At 44.0% G+C, this 24,400-nt stretch overlaps 1 protein-coding gene across 1 annotated transcript in view; it reads left to right on the forward strand.

The window, feature by feature from the left end:
• The window catches only part of LOC142652907 (collagen alpha-1(VI) chain-like), a 59,566-nt gene that overhangs the window by 5,154 nt on the left and 30,012 nt on the right, over window positions 1-24,400 (forward strand). Inside the window, exons 2-3 of the mRNA XM_075828601.1 lie at window positions 6,826-6,938; window positions 7,912-8,095. Of these exons, the coding sequence (XP_075684716.1) occupies window positions 6,826-6,938; window positions 7,912-8,095 (297 nt within the window). The remainder of the gene's footprint in view (window positions 1-6,825; window positions 6,939-7,911; window positions 8,096-24,400) is intronic.

Below are 24,400 nucleotides of genomic sequence, written 5' to 3' on the forward strand. Positions count from 1 at the left end.
GCCGTATTCCATCTCTGTATGTGTCGTTAATTGACACATACAGAGATGAAAAAAAAATGGCAGCCCCCATAGAGAAGTAAAAGTAAGAAAAAAGTAAAAAGTAGAACACAAGAACACAAATAAATAAAATTTATTTTAATATCATACTAAAAGCAATATTATAAAAAAAAAAAAATCATGACACCTTCCCTTTAACCCCTTCCCTCTTTAGCCACTTTTGACCTTCCTGACAGAGCCTCATTTTTCAAATCTGACATGTGTCACTTTATGTGGTAATAACTCCGGAATGCTTTCACCTATCCAAGCGATTCTGAGACTGTTTTCTCGTGACACATTGCACTTTAAGTTACTGGCAAAATTTGCTCGATATGTTCAGTGTTTAATTGTGAAAAACACCAAAAATTAGCGAAAAATTGCAACAATTAGCATTTTTCTCAATTTAAATGTATCTGCTTGTAAGACAGGCAGTTATACCACACAAAATTGTTGCTAATTAACATCCCCCATATGTCTACTTTAGATTGGCATCGTTTTTTTAACATCCTTTTATTTTTCTATGACATCACAAGGCTTAGAACTTTAGCAGCAATTTCTCACATTTTCAAGAAAATTTCAAAAGGCCATTTTTACAGGGGGCAGTTCAGTTGTGAAGTGGCTTTGAGGGCCTTATATATTAGAAACCCCCAAAAAGTCACCCCATTTTAAAAACTTCACCCCTCAAAGTATTCAAAACAGCATTTAGAAAATGTCTTAACCCTTTATACATGTCACAGGAATTAAAGCAAAGTAGAGGTGAAATTTACAAATTTCATATTTTTTTGCAGAAATAAATTTTTAGTACAATTTTTTTTATAACACAGAAGGTTTTACCAGAGAAATGCAACTCAATATTTGTTGCCCAGTTTCTGCAGTTTTAGGAAATATCCCACATGTGGTCGTAGCGTGCTACTGGACTGAAGCACCGGCCTCAGAAGCAAAGGAACACCTAGTCGATTTTGGGGCCTTATTTTTGTTAGAATATATTTTAGGCACCATGTCAGGTTTGAAGGGCTCTTGCAGTGACAAAACAGTAAAAATCCCCCAAAAGTGACCCCATCTGGGAAACTAGACACCTCAATGAAATTATCTAGGGGTGTAGTGAGCATTTTGACCGCACAGGTTTTTTACAGAAATTATTGGAAGTAGGCCGTGAAAATTAAAATCAACATTTCTTCAAAGAAAATGTAGGTTTAGCGATTTTTTTTCTCATTTCCACAAGGACTAAAGGAGAAAAAGCACCGCAAAATTTGTAAAGCAATTTCTCCCGAGTAAAACAATACCCCACATGTGGTAATAAATGGATATTTGGACACACGGCAGGGCTTAGAAGGGAAAGAGCGCCATTTGGCTTTTGGAGCTCAAATTTAGCAGGAATGGTTTGAGAGGCCATGTCACATTTACAAAGCCCCTGAGGGGACAAAACAGTGGAAACCCCCCACAAGTGACCCCATTTTGGAGACTACACCCATTGAGGAAATTATCTAGGGGTATAGTGAGCGATTTGACCCCACAGTTTTCTTGCAGAAATTATTGGAAGTAGGCCCTGAAAATAATAATCTACATTTTTTCAAAAACAATCTAGGTTTAGCTAATTTTTTCTCATTTCCACAAGGACTGAAGGAGAAAAAGCACCACAAAATTTGTAAAGCAATTTCTCCCGAGTAAAACAATGCCCCACATGTGGTAATAAACGACTGTTTGGACACACGGCAGGGCTTAGAAGGGAAAGAGCACTATTTGGCTTTTTGAGATCACATTTAGCAGGAATGGTTTGCGGCGGCCATGTCACATTTGGAAAGCCCCTGAGGGGACAAAACAATGAAAACGCCCAAAAAGGGACTCCATTTAGGAAACTACACCTCTTGAGGAATTCATCTAGGGGTGTAGTGAGCATTTTGACCCCACAGATGTTTCATAGAATTTATTAGAATTAGGCAGTGAAAATAAAAACAGTCCTTTTTCTTCAATAAGACGTAGCTTTAGCGCAAATTTTTTCATTTTCTCAACAAATAAAGGAAAAAAAGAACCCAACATTTGTAAAGCAATTTCTCCCGAGTACGGCAATACCCCATATGTGGTCATAAACTGCTGTTTGGGCAAACGGCAGGGCTCAGAAGGGAAGGACCGCCATTTGGAGTGCAGATGTTGCTGGATTGGTTTCTGGGCGACTGTGGGACCAAAACAGTGGAAAACCCCCAGAAGTGACCCCATTTTGGAAACTACACCCCTCAATGCATTTACCAAGGGGTGTAGTAAGCATTTTAACCCTGCAGGTGTTTTGTAGAAATTAGTGTTCACTCGATGTTGCAGAGTGAAAATGGGATTTTTTTCCATAGATATGCCAATATGTGGTGCCTGGCTTGTGCCACCATAACAAGACAGCCCTCTAATTATTATGCGGTGTTTCCCGGTTTTAGAAACACCCTACATGTGACCCTAATCTTTTGCCTGGACATATGACAGGGCTCAGGAGTGAAGAGTACCATGCGGAGTGGAGGCCTAATTTGGCGATTTACAAAGTATTGGTTCACAACTGCAGAGGCTCAGATGTGAAATAATAAAAAGAAACCCCTGAGAAGTGACCCCATTATGGAAACTGCACCCCTCAAGGCATTTATTAAGGGATGTAGTGAGCATTTTCACCCCACAGGTCTTTTCCATAAACGAATGCACTGCGGATGGTGCAAATTAAAAATTTATATTTTTCCCTAGCTATGCCATTCAGTCGCAAATATGTCATGCCAAGCTTATGACGCTGGAGACACACACCCCAAAAATTGTTAAAAGGGTTCTCCCGGGTATGACGATGCCATATATGTTGAAGGAAACTGCTGTTTGGGCACACTGTAGGGTTCAGAGCCGAGGGAGCACCATTTGGCTTTTGGAGAGCAGATTTTGCTTGGTACTATACTTGTTTGAGTATTGCTGGTGTTTTATAATGTGGGGGTACATGTAAGCGGGGCGGAGTGTATAAGGGGCATAGTCAGGTGGTATAAAAAAATAATAATAATCCATAGATGTGTGTTACGCTGTGAAGCAATACTTTCCGCACAGGCCAGTCTCGCACTGATAAATGGTGTCATTTCTTATCCCCCTTTTGGTCCACACTCAGCACCTTTTGTAGTTTGGAGAATTTTGCTGGGAAAGTGTTGTCCTGGTATAATACGGGCACCGTCGCTTCCAGCGGATATGTTTGGGCTCTCCCCTTCCTGGTTCCCTAATTTTAGGTCCTTGATAAATCGCCTCTTGAAACAGAAGAAATGTTCCCCTCGGGCACAACTGCATATTTTTTTATTTCCTGACTTATTGGAGCCATAACTAATTTTATTTTTCATAGACGTAGCGGTATGAGGGCTGGTTTGTTGCGGGACGAGCTGTAGTTATTATTGGTACCATTTTGGGGTACATGTGACTTTTTGATCACCTTTTATCCTATTTTTTGGGATGCCAGGTAAACAAAAAAACGCAATTCTGGCACAGCTTTTTTCGTTTTTTTTTATACAGTGTTCACCATGCGTTATAAATTACATGTTAACTTTATTCTGCGGGTCAGTACGATTCTGGCGATACCTAATTTATAGCACTTTTTTATGTTTTACAACTTTTTGCACAATAAAATTACTTTTGTAAAAAGAATGTATTTTTTCTATCGCCAAGTTGTGAGAACCATAACTTTTTAATTTTTTTGTAGACGGAGGTGTATGAGGGCTTGTGTTTTGCGGGACGAGCTATAGTTTTTATAGGTACCATTTTTGCATACGTGCGACTTTTTGATCACTTTTTATTCTAATATTTGTAGGGCAAAGTGACCAAAAAACAGAAACTCTGGTAAAGTTTTTTAAGTTTTTTTTTTACGCTGTTCACCGCGTGCAATAAATAATATAATATTTTGATACCTCAGGTCGTTACGGTCGTGGCGATACCAAATACATATGGTTTATTATTATTTTTCAATAATAAAGGACTTGATAAGTGTAAAAGGGGGATTGTGTTTTATTTGATTACTTGAAACTTTTATTGTTTTCAAACTTTTATTTTTTGCACTTTTTTTTACACTTTTTTATACTTTTTTTACACTTTTCTTCAAGACCCACTAGGGGACTTGAAGGTCCAACGGTCAGATTTTTTTTTTTCTAATACATTGCACTACCTATGTAGTGCAATGTATTAGATCTGTCAGTCATTCACTGACAGCAAGCCGATTAGGCTTCGCCTCCCGGCGGGGCCTAAATCGGCTTCCGTAATGGCAGAGCAGGAGACCATTGTGTCTCCTGTTGCCATAACAGCAGTCGCCAGTCCCGATTGCGTCTCAGGGCTGGCGATCTGCTAGTAACCGCTACGATGCAGCAATCGCTTTCGATTGCTGCATCGAAGGGGTTAATGGCAGGGATCGGAGCTAGCTCCGATTCCTGCCGTTACAGGTGGATGTCAGCTGTACAGTACAGCTGACTTCCATCGCTGATGACGCCGGATCAGCTCCTGACCCGGCGCCATCTTGCCGGCAGCTACGGAAGCCGATCAGGCTCAGCCGCCGGGCGGATCTTGACCGGCTTCGGTGCTAGGCAGACCGGGAGGCCAGTATTAGGCCTCCGGTTGCCATTGCAGCCACCGGAACCCCGGCAATTTCATTGCTGGGGCTCCGATGAGCTGCAAACACCTTAAGTGCAGCGATCGCGTTTGAGCGCTGCACTTAAGGGGTTAATGGCGGGGATCGAAGCTAATTTCGGTCCCCGCCGTTACAGTCGGATGTCAGCTGTAAGATACAGCTGAGAACCGACGATGATGGCACCGACTCAGCTTCTGAGCCGGTGCCAAACATTTGAAGTACATGTACGGCATTTTGCGGGAAGTCAATGCTTTCCATGACGTACATGTACGTCAAATGTCGGGAAGGGGTTAAGGACGCTAAAGTTATTGATGAAGTTAATGAATTAATGAACAGCGTTCCTCTGTATTTGTTATTGATGAGATCAGATTGGTGGTCCCAATTGAAAAATTAGGTTTGTTTATAAACTTTTTGGATATATATTCGTTTTTACTTTATTATGATCATGTTATATACATAGAGCTGGGCATTTATAGATATAATGCATTCGGGTAGTCTCCAGATCCTTTCAATTATCTCACATTTTGTTTTGTTGAGGCCTTGTGCTAAAATAAAAAAAAATCATGTTTTTCACCATCATTCTGCACTCAATACCCCATACTGACAAAGTGAAAACAGAATGTTAGTAATCTTTGCTAATTTATTGAAAAGGAAAAACTAAAATATTGCATTGACATAAGTATTCAGACCCTTTACTCAGTACTTGGTTGAAGCGCCTTTGGCAGCGATAACAGCCTCCAGTGTTCTTTGGTATGATACAACAAGATTTGCACACATGGATTTGGGGATTTTCTGCCATTCTTCTGTGCAGATCCTCTCAAGCTCTGTCAGGTTGGATGGGGACTGTCGGTGGACGGCCATTTTCAGGTCTCTCCATAGATGTTCGATTGGGTTCAATTCAGGGCTCTTGCTGGCCACTCAAGAACTTTCACAAAGTTGTCCCTAAGGCACTCCTGTGTTGTCTTGGCTATGTGCTTAGGGTCATTGTATTGTTGGAAGGTGATCCTTTGTTCTAGTCTGAGGTCCAGAGCACTCTGGATCAGGTTTTCATTAAGAATATCTCTGTACTTTGCTCCATTCATCTTTCCCTCAACCCTGACCAGTCTTCCTGTCCCAGCAGCTGAAAAACACCCCCACAGAATAATGCTTTCATCACCATGCTTTACAGCAGGGATGGTATTGGGAAGGTGATGAGAGTCCTTTAGGTGCTTTTTTTTGCAAACTCCATACGGGCTTTCATGTGTCTTTTACTGAGGAGGGGCTTCTTTATGGCCACTCTGCCATAAAGCCCAGATTGGTGGAGTGCTGCAGTGATGGCTGACCTTCTGAAAGTTTCTCCCATCTGCACACAGGATATTTGAAGCTCAGTCAGAGTGACCATTGGGTTCTTGGTCACCTCTCTTACAAAGGCCCTTCTCTCCCAATTACTTAGTTTGGTGGGGCGGCCAGCTCTAGGAAAAGTCCTGGCTGTTCCAAGCTTTTTCTATTTAAGAATTATAGGCCACTTTGCTCTTGGGAACTTTCAGTGAAGCAGAATTTTTTTTGTACCCTTCTCTAAATCTGTGCCTCCACACAATCCTGTCTCTGAGCTCTACAGGCAGTTCTTTCCTCTCATACCATGGTTTTTGCTCTGATATGCATTGTCAGCTGTGTGACTTTATCTAGACAGGGGTGTGTCTTTCCAAATCATATCCAATCAAATGAATTCATCACAGGTGGACTCCAATCAAGGTGTAGAAACATTTCCAAGATGATCTAGAGAAATGGGAGGTCCCCAAAGCTAATTTCAAGTGTCATAGCAAAGGGTCTGAATACTTATGTTTATGCTAAATTTGAGTTTTTCATTTTTAATAAATTTGCAAAAATTTCTAAAATTCTGTTTTCACTTTGTCATTATGGAGTATTGAGTGCAGAATGATGGGGAAAACGTGATTTTTTTAATTTTATTTTAGCACAAGGCCTCAACATAACAAAATGTGAAAAAAGTGAAAGGGTCTGAAGACTTTCCGAATGCACTGTGTTTATAAATTTTAACAGCATATAGAGAAATAGCCACTCACCGCTTTCAAAGGTGCTTTAATTCTGTGTAGAGGCAGGCATTGCACGGGAAATGAGACAATATATATACAGTATGGTACCGACTACGATATATTTGATGTTTTTGTCGCTCTTTTTACCAGAATAAAGGACTAGGTGCTAACCGTTTTGGAATCATTCAGTACAGTCATGAAGGGAAACAAGAACTTCTTTCTACAGATGACCCCAACATTAAAACACTTGCCCAGTTTAAAAGGTAACAGTTCACATATTCAGTGTCATCAAGTATTTAAAATAAAAATCCATGTTTAATAGGCCATGCTACATAGACACTTATGTTCTTCCTTAGGGCTTATTCAGACGAACGTATAATACGTCCGTGCTGCACGCGTGATTTTCACGCGCGTCGCACGGACCTATGTTAGTCAATGGGGCCGTTCAGACTGTCCGTATGTCCGCTGTGTAAAACTCACGACATGTCCTATAATTGCCCGTTTTTTTGCGTATTACGCACCCATTGAAGTCAATGGGTGAGTGAAAACCGTGCACGGCACACGGATGCACTTCCGTGTGCCGCGCGCGATGCGCGCTAGAGTAGTCAGAGCTATGAATGAAAACAGAAAAGCACCACGTGCTTTTCTGTTTACAAACATAAAAACAGAGTGTCATAATGATGGCGGCTACGCGAAACTCACGCAGCCACGCATCATATGCTGCTGACACACGGAGCTTTTATGGACCTTTTGCGCGTGCAAAACACCACGTTTTTTGCGCACGCAAAACGCACACGCTCGTGTGAATCCGGCCTTGGGGGAAGTGCTGCAGATTTTCCGACTAGATTTGCGGATGGAAAATCTGCATCGTATTACAGTAGCAGCAGAGTGGATGAGATTTTAACAATTCTTATCCACACACTGCAGAAAATTTTAGCGCAGGAATTGATCTGGAGTGCAGATTTTAAAAACCACAGCATGTCAATTTCTGTTGCGTATTTTCACCGTGCATGTCACTTATTTTAATTAAACACATTGCAATTTTATTGCAATGTGTTTTTTCTACCTAAAATCCACTTAAAAAGTGTTAATTATAATAATAATAATAACAATAAGAAAAGAATAATAACAGTTATTGTTTCAAATAACAAGTTATATTACATTTAAATATATTTAAGAGTATTTTGAAAAATGTACGTATAAAAAAGAAGTCCTTCCTGACATTTATTGTTTCAGTGCTGTAAAGAACATGCAGTGGATGGCAGGGGGAACATTCACAGGAGAAGCATTAGATTTTGCCAAGCAAACTTTAGAGGAATCCATACTCACCCATAAAGTGGCAATAGTGATGACAGACGGTAGATTTGACACTCGTGATCGCAAATCCTTGGCCTCACTTTGTACAGTACCAAACATGAATGTAAGTAATATCCATGTTTTCTAGACAATATGCAGAATATCATCATTGGAACAGTCAGGGTATGTGCACACACACTAATTACGTCCGTAATTGACGGACGTATTTCGGCCGCAAGTACCGGACCGAACACAGTGCAGGGAGCCGGGCTCCTAGCATCATAGTTATGTACGACGCTAGGAGTCCCTGCCTCTCCGTGGAACTGCTGTCCCGTACTGAAAACATGATTACAGTACGGGACAGTTGTCCTGCAGCGAGGCAGGGACTCCTAGCATCGTACATAACTATGATGCTAGGAGCCCGGCTCCCTGCACTGTGTTCGGTCCAGGACTTGCGGCCGAAATACGTCCGTCAATTACGGACGTAATTAGTGTGTGTGCACATACCCTCACAAGTATAGAAAAATAAAAGAAGCAAAATAAAGCTTGATTAATAAATAAAAAAATTATTAGAACCAAGCGATTAACAAGAAGGAGCACAATGTTAGGCTTCGTTCACATCTGCGTTGGGGTCCCGTTCTGACATTCCATTGGAGGTTTCCGTCAGAACGGGACCCTGAGCAGACACAAACTGACACCGACGGAAACCAGAGGTTTTAATGGTGACAGATCCGGTGCCCATTGTTTCCGTTTGTGTCTGATGTGCACCGGACCTGTCATTTTGCCGGAAGCAATAGCGTAGTCGACTACGCTATAGCTTCCGGGAAAACGACGGGTCAGGTGCACCGGAAACCATGGGCACCGGATCCGTTACCATTGAAATCGATTGTGATGGAAACGGAAACCTCTGGTTTAGGTTGGTGTCAGTTTGTGTCTGCTCAGGGTCCCGCTCTGACGGAAACCTCTGACGGAACATCAGAACGGGACCCCAACGCAGATGTGAACGAAGCCTTCGTGAAAATCAATTGTTTACTTTATCTTCTGTTTTCCAAAAAATCTGCAACCAAAACCTGTTTGTGTTTTACTTACTTAAAGAGGCTCTGTCACCACATTATAAGTGCCCTATCTCCTATATAAGGAGATCGGCGCTGTAATGTAGGTGACAGTAATGCTTTTTATTTAGAAAAACAATCAATTTTTACCACTTTATGAGCGATTTTTAGCTTTATGCTAATGAGTTTCTTAATGCCCAAGTGGGCGTGTTTTTACTTTAGACCAAGTGGGCGTTGTACAGAGGAGTGTATGATGCTGACCAATCAGCTTCATACACTTCTCTCCGTTCATTTACACAATACTAGCGATATAGCTATATCACTATGTGCAGACACGTAAACACACTATAACATTACTGCACAGTCCTGATAATGAATATACATTACCTCCAGCCAGGACGTGATGTGTATTCAGAATCCTGTCACTTCTGTAGCGTGTAATGCCGGGGTAGGGAGACAGACAGGTGAGCCCTAATCTACCCGCCAATCAGTCCCTGCCTACTTGCAACGGCCCGTACTAGGCGACTGCGTACAACTGGGTGACAATCCCTACGCTCACTATGTGCACGACAGACAAACAGACAAGGGTACACAGAAGCTAGGGGAACGGGGCAGTGCCCACGGCAACACCGTGAGCAACAAGAGTAGTGAATGAGCCGAGTCAAAACAGGAGTGTACGAGGTACCAAGCGCAGAACAGGAGAGTAGTGAACGAGCCGAGTCAAACCAGGAGTATACGAGGTACCAAATACAGAGAGCAGGAGAGTAGTCAGTAAGCCAGGGTCGATATGGAGCAGAGGACAAAAGTACAAGCAGCAGCAGCAGAGCCAGGAAACAAACAGAATCACAGGCAAAGGAGGAGCAGGAAGTGAAGGTATAAATAGACAGAGGGCGGGAGCTAGCTCCATCTGGCCAGGCTGTGATAGGCTCTCCCACTCCTCAGCCTCCCAGCCTGATTGGTAGAAGGAGGGTCACTCGATCAGACTTAGGAGCAGGTTCAGACTGACTAACCACGGGCGTCGACACAGAAGCTGTGTCTGGCAGATCCTTTACAGTACCCCCCCTTTTATGAGGGGCCACTGGACCCTTTCTAGGTGGACCTGGCTTATTGGGGAACCGAACATGGAACCTCCTGAGCAATACTGCAGCGTGAACATCCCGGGCGGGTACCCAAGTCCTCTCCTCAGGCCCGTATCCTCTCCAATGGACCAGGTACTGGAGAGAGCCTTGGACCATCCTGCTGTCCACAATCTTGGCCACCTCGAATTCTACCCCTTCAGGGGTGAGAACAGGGACCGGAGGTTTCCTCGAGGGAGCCAAGGACGGGGAGCAGCGTTTCAGGAGGGAGGCATGAAACACGTCGTGTATTCGAAAAGACGGGGGTAACTCCAGTCGGAAGGAGACAGGGTTAAAGACTTCAATGACCTTGTACGGCCCTATATACCGGGAAGCAAGCTTTTTGGACGGGACTTTAAGGCGCAAATTTTTTGAAGACAGCTACACCAGATCCCCGACCACAAACAAGGGGTTAGCAAAACATCTTCTATCTGCCTGAGTCTTTTGTATGCTCTGGGACGCCTCTAGGTTCTTCTGAACCTGGGCCCAGACTGTGCACAGTTCCTGATGAACGACATCTACCTCAGGATTGTTGGAACCACCAGGTGAAACGGAGGAGAACCGTGGATTAAACCCAAAATTACAGAAAAAGGGGGAGACCCCTGACGAGTTACTGACCCGGTTATTAGGGGAAAATTCAGCGAGGGAAATGAAGGAGACCCAATCATATTGACAGTCAGAGATAAAACACCTTAAATATTGTTCTAGAGACTGATTAGTCCTCTCGGTTTGGCCATTAGTTTCAGGATGGAAGGCCGAGGAGAAGGACAGATCAATCTCCAACTTTTTACAGAAGGCTCTCCAAAACAATTAAACAAATTGTACCCCTCTGTCAGAAACAATATTGACAGGAACCCCATGGAGACGCAGGATGTGTTTAACAAACAAGGTAGCTAACGTCTTAGCATTGGGTAGTTTCTTGAGGGGCACAAAGTGGCACATCTTACTGAAGCGGTCTACTACAACTCACACCACCGACTTGCCTTGAGATGGAGGCAAATCGGTGATAAAATCCATGGAGATATGGGTCCAAGGTCTCTGGGGAATGGGCAAAGAACGTAGTAAGCCCGCTGGTCGGGACCTGGGAGTCTTGGACCTAACACAAACCTCACAAGCGGCGACGTAGGACTTAACGTCTTTAGGCAACCCAGGCCACCAATAGTTTCTGGCAATGAGGTGTTTGGTACCCAGGACGCCTGGATGACAAGATAGTGCGGAGTCATGATTTTCCCTAAGTACCCTTAGCCGGAATTGCAGGGGAACAAACAGCTTGTCCTCAGGAAGGTTCCCGGGAGCTGAACCTTGATCAGCCGCAATTTCAGAGACTAAATCAGAATCAATAGAAGAAATGATTATACCAGGAGGCAAAATACAAGCAGGGTCTTCCTCCGAAGGAGGGCTGGCCATGAAGTTACGCGACAGTGCATCGGCCTTAATATTTTTAGACCCAGCCCTATAGGTAACCAAAAAGTTGAATCTGGTAAAAAATAGCGCCCATCGAGTTTGTCTCGGGTTTAGCCTCCGGGCAGATTGTAGGAAAACCAGATTCTTGTGGTCGGTAAGGACCGTTACCTGGTGCCTAGCCCCCTCCAGGAAGTGGATTCAGAATCCTGTCACTTCTGTAGCGTGTAATGCCGGGGTAGGGAGACAGACAGGTGAGCCCTAATCTACCCACCACTCAGTCCCTGCCTACTTGCAACGGCCCGTCCTAGGCGACGGCGTACAACTGGGCGACGGTGCCTACGCTCACTATGTGCACGACAGATAAACAGACAAGGGTACACAGAAGCTAGGGGAACGGGGCAGTGCCCACGGCAACACCGTGAGCAACAAGAGTAGTGAACGAGCCGAGTCAAACCAGGAGTGTACGAGGTACCAAACGCAGAACAGGAGAGTAGTGAATGAGCCGAGTCAAACCAGGAGTGTACGAGGTACCAAACGCAGAGAGCAGGAGAGTAGTCAGTAAGCCAGGGTCTATATGGAGCAGAGGACTTAAAAGTACAAGCAGCAGCAGCAGAGCCAGGAAACAAACAGAATCACAGGCAAAGGAGGAGCAGGAAGTGAAGGTATAAATAGACAGTGGGCGGGAGCTAGCTCCGTCTGGCCAGGCTGTGATAGGCTCTCCCACTCCTCAGCCTCCCAGCCTGATTGGTAGAAGGAGGGGTCACTCGATCAGACTTAGGAGCAGGTGCAGACTGACTAACCACGGGTGTCGACACAGAAGCTGTGTCTGGCAGATCCTTTACATAGCGTCTCTGTGAGATTTACAGTAAGGCAAGCGTAATCTCGTGAGATTACGATGTAACCTGTCATTTCAAACGAGATTACATTTGCCTTGCTGTAATCTCACAGAAAAGATTCAGAAGTGTCAGGATTCTGAATACACATCACGTCCTGGCTGGTAGTGTTGTATATTCATTATCAGGACACTGCAGTAATGTTAGTGTGTGTGTATGAGACTGCAGATAGCGATATAGCTATATCGCTAGTGCAGTGTAAATGAATGAACTGATTGGTCAGCGTCATACACTCCTCTGTACAACGCCCACTTGGTCTAAAGTAAAAACACGCCCACTTGGGCATTAAGAAACTAATTAGCATAAAGCTAAAAAATCGCTCATAAAGTGGTAAAAATAGATAATTTTTTTAATAAAAAGCACTTCTGTCACCTACATTATAGCGCCGATCTCCTTATGTAGGGGAAATTCACTTTGGACAATAAATGGTTAACTGTAGTGCTCTAACTCTAATGTTAATACTGTCCATATTTGATCCCTAAAAGCTGATCATGAGTACTTCAGCTGAGGGGCAACATATTACATGTCCATGTATACTGTAAGTGTTATAAACGGCAACGTGCACACTGCGTGTGTGAAGCCGAGGGTAGTCAGGATCCATAAAACAGAGGTGTAGTTAGGTTCTCCAACCCCCGGGGCAAAGATTCAGTTTGCACTCCTCCCTCCCGAACCTCTTTCCCGACATCTCCTTCCCCCTCGCCATATTTGTTTTCTCTACCAATCAATTGGGTGTAATTTATTTCCACTTTTTTTGGTTTAACTCTAGCATGAAACTATTTGTACATTTTACAAGAAATATAGTTCTATATACAATACCAGAACCAAGCTCTTTACATATATACATGACCAGAACCAAGCCCAGTACATAAACACAACACCAGAACCAAGCTCAGTACTTATACACAGCACCAGAACCAAGCTCAGTAAATATATACAGTACCAGAACAAAGCTCAGTAGATAAATAGAGCAAAAGCACCTAGCTCAATATATATATATATATATATATATATATATATATACACAGTACTAGAACCAAGCCCAGTACATATATACAGCACCAGAACAAAGCTCAGTAGATAAATAGAGCAAAAGCACCTAGCTCAATATATATATATATATATATATATATATATATATATATATATATATACACAGTACTAGAACCAAGCTCAGTACATATATACAACACCAGAACAAAGCTCAGTACATATATACAGCACCAGAACATGATCAACTTATATATATATATATATATATATATATATATATATATACTCACAAACAACGAAGACAAGCAGTAGCACTCACTTTAGGAAGGAATTGTATATATATATCTGGGTGCCCAGCAAGTAGTCCCGATCCTTGCTTGAGAAAGGTCCTATTGTAGGACAGAAACGTTGCACCTTTGCTTGATGTGGACTGAATAAACTTCACGATTTTGCTTATTGGAGTGCTGCAAGACTTTCTTTATTTATATATATACACTACCGTTCAAAAGTTTGGGGTCACCCAGACAATTTTGTGTTTTCCATGAAAACTCACACTTATATTTATCAAATGAGTTGCAAAATGACTAGAAAATAGTCAAGACATTGACAAGGTTAGAAATAATGATTTTTATTTGAAATAATAATTTTCTCCTTCAAACTTTGCTTTCGTCAAAGAATGCTCCATTTGCAGCAATTACAGCATTGCAGACCTTTGGCATTCTAGCTGTTAATTTGCTGAGGTAATCGGGAGAAATTTCACCCCATGCTTCCAGAAGGCCCTCCCACAAGTTGGATTGGCTTGATGGGCACTTCTTGCGTACCATACGGTCAAGCTGCTCCCACAACAGCTCTATGGGGTTGAGATCTGGTACATGTGCTGGCCACTCCATTACAGATAGAATACCAGCTGCCTGCTTCTTCCCTAAATAGTTCTTGCATAATTTGGAGGTGTGCTTTGGGTCATTGTCCTGTTGTAGGATGAAATTGGCTCCAATCAAGCGCTGTCCACAGGGTATGGCATGGCGGTGCAAGATGGAGTGATAGCCTTCCTTATTCAAAACCCCTTTTACCTTGTACAAATCTCCCACTTTACCAGCACCAAAGCAACCCCAGACCATCACATTACCGCCACCATGCTTGACAGATGGCGTCAGGCACTCTTCCAGCATCTTTTCAGTTGTTCTGCGTCTCACAAATGTTCTTCTGTGTGATCCAAACACCTCAAACTTCGATTCGTCTGTCCATAACACTTTTTTCCAATCTTCCTCTGTTGAATGTCTGTGTGCTTTTGCCCATATTAATCTTTTCCTTTTATTAGCCGGTCTCAGATATGGCTTTTTCTTTGCCACTCTGCCCTGAATGCCAGCATCCCGGAGTCGCCTCTTCACTGTAGACGTTGACACTAGCGTTTTGCGGGTACTATTTAATGAAGCTGCCAGTTGAGGACCTGTGAGGCGTTTATTTCTCAAACTAGAGACTCTAATGTACTTGTCTTGTTGCTCAGTTGTGCAGCGGGGCCTCCCACTTCTCTTTCTACTCTGGTTAGAGCCTGTTTGTGCTGTCCTCTGAAGGGAGTAGTACACACCGTTGTAGAAAATCTTCAGTTTCTTGGCAATTTCTCGCATGGAATGCCCTTCATTTCTAAGAACAAGAATAGACTGTCGAGTTTCACATGAAAGCTCTCTTTCTCTAGCCATTTGGAGAGTTTAATCAAACCCACAAATGTAATGCTCCAGATTCTCAACTAACTCAAAGGAATGTCAGTTTTATAGCTCCTCTAAACAGCAAAACTGTTTACAGCGGTGCTAACATAATTGCACAAGGGTTTTCAAGTGTTTTCTAATCATCCATTAGCCTTCTAACACAGTTAGCAAACACAATGTACCATTAGAACACTGGAGTGATGGTTGCTGGAAATGGGCCTCTATACACCTATGTAGATATTGCATTAAAAACCAGACGTTTGCAGCTAGAATAGTCATTTACCACATTAACAATGTATAGAGTGTATTTCTGATTAATTTAATGTTATCTTCAATGAAAAAAAAATGTGCTTTTCTTTCAAAAATAAGGAAATTTCTAAGTGACCCTAAACTTTTCAGCGGTAGTGTAAAGGATCTGCCAGGCACAGCTTCGGGGTTAACGCCCATATATAATCAGTCTGCACCTGCTTCTATGTCTGTGAGACTGACTAAATCTTCCACCACTCAGGGTGGCAGGCTTAGGAGTGGTAGAACCTATCACAGCCTGGCCAGACGGAGCTAGCTCCCGCCCTCTGTCTATTTATACCTGCCTTTCCTGTTCCTCCTTTGCTTGCGATTCTTCTCGTTTGGTTTCCTGGCCCTGCTGCAGCTTCTTGTACCATTGTCCTTGCTTCATATTGACCCCGGCTTGCTGACTACTCTCCTGCTCTGCGTTTGGCACCTCGTACTCTCCTGGTTTGACTCGGCTTGTTCACTTCTCTTGTTGCTCACGGTGTTGCCATGGGCAACTGCCCCTTTCTCCCCCTAGCTCTGTGTACGCTTGTCTGTCTGTCGTGCACTTATTGAGCATAGGGACCGTCGCCCAGTTGTACCCCGTCGCCTAGGGCGGGTCGTTGCAAGTAGGCAGGGACTGAGTGGTGGGTAGATTAGGGCTCACTTGTCTGTCTCCCCACCCCCGTCATTACATAATCACAAGCACATACCTAGTCTACCCTGGTCCCTGACACCACTATGGACCCCCTTGAGACCCTGGCTCAGCAAATGCAGGGTCTCTCCCTACAGGTCCAGGCCCTGGCTCAGAGGGTCAACCAGCCTGATGCTACCATGGTAGTCCCCCTCACCTCACCTCTTGAACCCCACCTCAAGTTGCCCGACCGGTTCTCAGGGGACCGGAAGACTTTTCTCTCCTTTCGGGAGAGTTGTCGGCTCTATTTTCGTTTAAAGCCCCACTCCTCAGGTTCTGAGAGCCAGCGGGTGGGTATAATTATGTCCCGGCTCCAGGAAGGGCCCCAAGAATGGGCCTTCTCCTTGGCTCCTGACGCCCCTGAACTTTCCTCTGTTGATCTTTTCTTTTCTGCTCTCGGACTCATCTATGACGAGACTGACAAGACTGCTTTTGCCGAGAGTCAGCTGGTGACCTTACGTCAGGGTAAGAGACCTGTTGAGGAGTATTGCTCTGACTTTAGGAAGTGGTGCGTAGCTTCTCGGTGGGTCTGTCGAACGCCCTGAAAGATCTGCTAGTTAGTTATCCCTCTTCTGTTTCCCTAGACCAGGTTATGGCTTTAGCGGTACGACTTGACCGACGTCTCAGGGAACGACGACTTGAACGTCTTGATGTTTTCTCCTCTGACTCCACCATGATGCCTCCCGAGGTTCCGTTGCTTCGTTCCTCCCCGGAAGACTCGGAGGTACCTATGCAACTCGGGGCCTCCGTGTCTCCCCAACAACGTAGAGATTTCCGCAGGAAGAATGGTCTCTGCTTCTACTGTGGGGATGACAAGCATCAAGTGAACAACTGTCATAAGCGTAAGAATGCAGCCGGAGAACTTCCGCGCCTAAGTGATCATCGGGGAGGTCACTTGGGCGCACAGGTATTTCCCGTAAATATGAAACGTAATAAAATCTTGCTTCCCTTTCAGGTCTCTTTTGGTGGTAGGTCTGCTACCGGCAGTGCCTTCGTGGATTCAGGGTCTTCTGCTAATATCATGTCTGTGGAATTTGCTATGTCTCTAGCTATGCCTTTGATTGATTTGCCTAAACCTGTCTCGGTAGTGGGTATCGACTCCACTCCTCTTGCTAATGGTTATTTTACACAGCATATCCCTGTTTTTGAACTCCTTGTTGGCTCCATGCATTTGGAGCAGTGCTCTGTACTGTTAATGCAGGGATTATCGTCCGATTTGGTTTTAGGCCTTCCCTGGTTGCAGTTGCATAATCCCACGTTTGACTGGAATTCTGGGGACCTTACCAAGTGGGGTAATGAATGCTTGACGTCATGTTTTTCTGTTAATTCTATTTCTCCCCCTGAGGTGGTGAACACGCTACCTGAGTTTGTTCAGGACTTCGCCGATGTTTTCTCTAAGGAGGCCTCCGAAGTGTTACCTCCTCATAGAGAATATGATTGCGCAATCAATTTGGTACCAGGAGCTAAGCTCCCTAAGAGTAGGATATTTAATCTCTCTTGTCCCGAACGTGAAGCCATGAGAGAGTATATCCAGGAATGCCTGGCCAAGGGTTACATTCGCCCCTCTACTTCTCCGGTAGGTGCTGGCTTCTTCTTCGTAGGGAAGAAGTATGGCGGTCTTAGGCCATGCATTGACTACCGAAGCTTGAATAAGGTCACTGTAAGGAACCAGTATCCCCTTCCTTTGATTCCTGATCTCTTTAATCAGGTTCAGGGGGCCCAATGGTTCTCTAAGTTTGATCTACGGGGGGCGTATAACCTTATCCGCATCAAAGAGGGGGATGAGTGGAAGACTGCGTTTAACACGCCCGAAGGTCATTTCGAATACCTCGTCATGCCCTTTGGGTTGTGTAATTCTCCCGCGGTCTTCCAGAATTTCATAAATGAGATTTTAAGAGACTACCTGGGGTTATTTCTTGTAGTGTACCTTGATGACATACTTGTGTTTTCCAAGGACTGGTCCTCCCACATTGAACATGTCAGGAAGGTGCTCCAGGTCCTTCGAGAAAACAAACCAAATCCTCACTCCTCATGATTTCCGCATGGACCCTGCCAAGGTCCATGCTGTGGCGGAATGGGTCCAACCTGCCTCCCTGAAGGCGTTACAGTGCTTCCTGGGGTTCGCTAATTATTACAGGAGGTTTATTGCTAACTTCTCGGTCATCGCTAAGCCTCTTTCGGATCTCACTCGCAAAGGTGCTGATCTCCTCCACTGGCCTCCTGAGGCTGTCCAGGCTTTTGAGGTCCTTAACCCCTTAAGGACGCAGCCTAGTTTTGGCCTTAAGGCTCAGAGCCCATTTTTCAAATATGACATATTTCACTTTATGTGGTAATAACGTGCGAATGCTTAAACCTACCCAAGCGATTCTGAGATTGTTTTCTCGTGACACATTGGGCTTCATGTTCAAGGTAAAATTTGGTCGATATATTCAGTGTTTATTGGTGAAAAATTGCACAATTTAGAGAAAATTTTGAAAAAATTGCATTTTTCAGAATTTGAATGTATCTGCTTGTAAAACAGACGGTTATACCACCCACAATAGTCACTAGTTCACATTTCCCATATGTCTACTTTAGATTGGCATCGTTTTTTGAACATTCTTTTATTTTTCATGGACGTTACAAGGCTTAGAACATAAACAGTAATTTCTCATATTTTTAAGAAAATGTCAAATGCCTTTTATTTAAGGTACCTGTTCAGTTCTGACGTGGCTTTGAGGGGCCTATGTATTAGAAACCCTGATAAAACACCCCATTTTAAAAACTAGACCCCTCAAAGTATTCAAAACAGCATTTAGAAAGTTTTTTAACCCTTCAGGCATTTCACAGGAATTAAAGCAAAGTGGAGGTGAAATTTGCAAATTTCATTTTTCTTGCGGAATTTCAATTTTATTCATTTTTTTTCTGTAACACAGAAGGTTTTACCAGAGAAACACTACTAAATATGTATTGTCCAGATTCTTCAGTTTTTAGAAATGTCCCACATGTGGCCCTACTGCGCTCGTGGACACAAGCCCTAGAAGCAAAGAAGCACCTAGTGCATTTTGAGTCCTCTTTTTTAATAGAATATATTTTAGGCAGCATGCCAGGTTTGAAGAGGTGTTGAGGTGCCAAAACAGTAGGAATCCCCCAATAGTGACCCCATTTTGGAAACTACACCCCTCAAGGAATTCATTTAGGGTTGTTGTTACCATTTTGACCGCACAGTTTTTTCACAGCACGTATTTGAATTGGGCTGTGAAATGAAAAAAATGTCATTTTTTCCAATAAAATGTCATTTGTGATCAAAATTTCTTATTTTCACAGGGAACAAAATACCCCATTTGGTTGCCCAATTTGTCCTTAGTGTGGCAATACCCCATTTGTGGTGATAAACTGCCGTTTGGGCCCATGGGAGGGCTCAGAAGGAAAGGAGCGCTATATGTTTGTTGGAGTCCAGATTTTGCTGGATTGGTTTTCGGGTGCCATGTCGCATTTGCAGAGCCCCAGAGCTATCAAAGCAATAGAAACCAATCATAAATGACCCCATTTTGGAAACTACACCCCTCAAGGAATTCATTTATGGGTGTTGTGACTATTTTGACCCCATAGTTTTTTCACAGAACTAATTTGAATTGGGCTGGGAATGAAAACACAATTATTTTTTTCAAATAATATGTAGTTTTGGCTGAAAATTTCTTATTTTCACAAGAAACAAAATACCCCATTCTGTTGCGCAATTTGTTCTGAGGGCCGCAATACCCCATTTGTTGTGATAAACTGCCGTTTGGGCCCATGGGAGGGCTCAGAAGGAAAGGACCACCATTTGCCCTACTGGGGATTTTCTAGTGCGAAGTCATGTATGCAGAAGCACCTGAGGTACCAGTACAGTTGAAACACGCAAGAAGTGACCCCGTTTTAAAAACTACACCCTTAAGGCATTCATCTAGAGGTGTAGTGAGCATTTTGACCGGAGACCTACACCCCATAAACTGTAATGTGGGTTCTCCTGGGTATGGCAATACCCTACATGTGGCTGTTATCAGCTGCCTGGGCACACAGCAGGGCTCAGAGGGGAAAGACGAGGGGGGATAAGCTGTGCGGAGTGCATTAGGGTAAGTAAAATTGGGGTAAATTATAAACCAAGGGATATATGATAAATTTTAAAACACGCTTTCATACAGAGCTCTGGTTATTCGGGACACGTGTCACATTGATATATTGTGTCATCCCTTATCACCCTCTTATAGCAGACTTTGCACCTCTTTTGACTTTTTCCCTTCTTGTCAGTTTGGGGAACTTCTCCTGGAAAGTGTTGCCGCCCAGGTACGATGCGTGTGGCCCCGCTTCCAGAAGTACTGGGAGCCCCCCCTTCTTGGTCCCTAAAGATTAGGTTCTTGATAATCACCTCTTGAAATTCCAGGAAAGTTCCCGTCTGGCCTGCACATCGACGTAGCACGTATGCATTGTACAAAGCCATCTGTATGATGTGCACGGCCAGCTTCTTATACCACACCGCATAGCGCTGTAGGGCTTCAGGGCTTGATCTTACAAGTCCATCCCTCCCATGTACCTATTGTAGTCCAGGATGCAGTCTGGTTTGGGGGTGGCCTTTCCTTCATATATCCTAAACCTGTAGGTATACCCTGATGCACTCTCGCAGCTTATACATCTTCACACCATACCTTGCCCTCTTACCCGGCAGGTACTCGCGGAATTGAACCCTCCCTTTAAAATGTACCAGGGACTCATCAATAGAAATACACTTCTCGGGGTGTATGCTGGGGAAAACCGGGCACTGGAACGGTCTAATAGGAGTCTCCGTTTATACAAACGGTCAAAACTGGGGTCATCTCGGGGTGGGCACGGCTCATTATCAGTAATAATGTGAGAAGCGAAGTATTGCCTCATTTATTTATTTTTAAGGTTCCAGTTCAGTTCTGAAGTTGCTTTGAGGGGCCCATATATTAGAAACCCCTATGAAATACCCCATTTTAGAAACTAGACCCCTCAAAGTATTCACAACAGCATTTAGAAAGTTTATGAACCCTTTAGGTGTTTCACAAAAATTTAGAGCAAAGTAGAGGTGAAATTTACAGAAAATCCTCTTTATACCATTTTTTTTTATAACACAAAAGGATTTATCAGTGAAACGCAAATTAATACTTATTGCCCAGATTCTGCAGTTTTTAGAAATATCCCACATGTGGCCCTCGGGCGGTAATGGACTGAAGCACCGCCCTCAGAAGCAAAGGAGGACCTAGTGGATTTTGAGGCCTCTTTTTTATTAGGCACCATGTCCGGTTTGAAGAGGTCTTGTGGTGCCAAAACATTGGGAACCCCCCAAAAGTGACCCCATTTTGGAAACTAGACCCCTTGAGGAATCCATTGTAGTTTTCTTGGGGTGCATGCAGCTTTTTGATCAGTTTTTATTCTATTTTTAGGTGGCGTGGTGACTAAAAAACAGCAATTCTACTATTGTTTTTTTATTCTTTTTTTTTACAGCGTTCACCGTGCGCTATAAATGACATATTCACTTTATTCTGCGGGGCGATACGATTACGGCGATACCAGATGTTTATAGTTTTTTTTATGTCTTATGGCGTTTGCACAATAAAATACGTTTTGTAAACAATCATTCACTTTTTGTGTTACCTTATTCTAAGAGCCATAACGTTTTTATTTTTCAATCAATAAAGCCGTGTGAGGAATTATTTTTTGCGTAACAAACTGTAGTTTCGATCAGTACAATTTTTAGGTACATGCGACTTTTTGATCTCTTTTTATTCCATTTTTTGGGAGGTGAAGTGACCAAAGAATTGTGATTGTGGTACGGTTTATTATTATTTTATTTTACGGCGTTCATCGTGCGGTATAAATAATGAAATAATTTTGTAGTTCAGGCCGTTACGGACGCGGCGATACCAATTATGTATAGTTTATTTGTTTGTTTATATATTTTTATTAATAATAAAGGACTGATAAGGGAAAAGGGGGGATTTTTACTTTTATTACTTTTAAATCTTTTATTCTCTTATTTTTACACATCTTTTTGTAACTTTTTTTTAACTTTATTACTTTGTCCCACTAGGGGACATGAGGGCAGGAGGCTCTGATCGCTATTCTAATACACTGCACTACATGCGTAGTGCAGTGTATTAGAACTGTCAGCTACTCACTGACAGCAAGCATAGTGGGTCCTGACGTTGTCAGGACCCACTAGGCTTCCGTCTATGGCATAGCCGGACGCCATTGTTTGGTGTCCGGTTGCCATAGTCACCATCGCCGGCCGCTATCGCGTAGCAGGCCGGCGATGGCAGCTTAACCCCTAAAAAGCCGCGATCTCTATAGAACGCGGCTTTTAAGGGGTTAATCAGCGGGGACACAGCGATCGGTCCCCGCTGTAGGAGCTGTGACAGCTGCTGAACAAGACAGCAGCGTCACAGCTCCTGTATGTGTCGGGAGGACGGCCGAAACGGCCGTTACTCCCGTGACGTACTATTACGTCATGGAGCGCGAACGATACAGCTGCCATGACGTAATAGTACGTCAAGGAGCGGGAAGGGGTTAAGAAGTGCTTTATCTCGGCCCCGGTGCTGGTTCGGCCCAACCAAATGGAGCCATTTATCGTGGAGGTTGACGCGTCCGATGTGGAAGTGGGGGCTGTCTTGTCCCAGGGTACCAGGTCCCTCACCCATCTCCGTCCCTGTGCCTACTTCTCCAGGAAGTTTTCACCCACTGAGAGTAACTATGATATTGGCAACCGCAAACTCTTAGCCATTAAATGGGCATTTGAAGAGTGGCGCCACTTCCTGGAGGGGGCTAGGCACCAGGTAAATGTCCTTACCGACCACAAGAATCTGGTTTTCCTAGAATCTGCCCGGAGGCTAAACCCGAGACAAGCTCGTTGGGCGTTATTTTTTACCAGATTCAACTTTGTGGTTACCTATAGGGCTGGGTCTAAAAATGTTAAGGCTGATGCACTGTCACGTAGCTTCATGGCCAGCCCTCCTTCGGAGGAAGATCCTGCTTGTATTTTGCCTTCAGGTATAATCATTTCCGCTATTGATTCTGATTTAGTATCTGAAATTGCGGCTGATCAAGGTTCAGCTCCCAGGAGCCTTCCTGAGAACGAGCTGTTTGTTCCCCTGCAATTCCGGCTAAGGGTACTTAGGGAAAATCATGACTCTGCACTATCTGGCCATCCAGGCATCCTGGGTACCAAGCACCTCATTGCCAGAATCTATTGGTGGCCTGGGTTGCCTAAAGACGCTAAGGCCTACGTCGCCGCTTGTGAAGTTTGTGTTAGGTCCAAGACTCCCAGGTCCCGACCAGCGGGCTTACTACGTTCTTTGCCCATTCCCCAGAGACCTTGGACCCATATCTCCATGGATTTTATCACCGATTTGCCTCCATCTCAAGGCAAGTCGGTGGTGTGGGTTGTAGTAGACCGCTTCAGTAAGATGTGCCACTTTGTGCCCCTCAAAAAACTACCCAATGCTAAGACGTTAGCTACCTTGTTTGTCAAACACATCCTGCGTCTCCATGGGGTCCCTGTCAATATTGTTTCTGATAGAGGGGTACAATTTGTTTCATTGTTTTGGAGAGCCTTCTGTAAAAAGTTGGAGATTGATCTGTCCTTCTCCTCTGCCTTCCATCCTGAAACTAATGGCCAAACTGAGAGGACTAATCAGTCTCTAGAACAATATTTAAGGTGTTTTATCTCTGACTGTCAATATGATTGGGTCTCATTCATTCCCCTCGCCGAATTTTCCCTTAATAACCGGGTCAGTAACTCGTCAGGGGTCTCCCCCTTTTTCTGTAATTTTGGGTTTAATCCACGGTTCTCTTCCGTTTCACCTGGTAGTTCCAACAATTCCGAGGTAGAGGTCGTTCATCGAGAACTGTGCACAGTCTGGACTCAGATTCAGAAGAACCTAGAGGCGTCCCAGAGCATACAAAAAACTCAGGCAGATAGAAAACGTTCTGCTAACCCCTTGTTTATGGTCGGGGATCTGGTGTGGCTATCGTCTAAAAATTTGCGCCTTAAGGTCTCGTCCAAGAAGTTTGCTCCCCGGTTTATAGGGCCGTACAAGGTCATTGAAGTCCTCAATCCTGTCTCCTTCCGACTGGAGTTGCCCCCATCTTTTTGAGTACACGACGTGTTCCATGCCTCCCTCCTGAAACGCTGCTCCCCGTCCTTGGCTCCCTCGAGGAAACCTCTGGTCCCTGTTCTCACCCCTGAGGGGGCAGAATTCGAGGTGGCCAAGATTGTGGACAGCAGGATGGTCCAAGGCTCCCTCCAGTACCTGGTCCATTGGAGAGGATA

The sequence above is a fragment of the Rhinoderma darwinii genome, chromosome 5 (assembly GCF_050947455.1).
Source record: "Rhinoderma darwinii isolate aRhiDar2 chromosome 5, aRhiDar2.hap1, whole genome shotgun sequence".
Taxonomy (NCBI): Eukaryota; Metazoa; Chordata; class Amphibia; order Anura; family Rhinodermatidae; genus Rhinoderma; species Rhinoderma darwinii.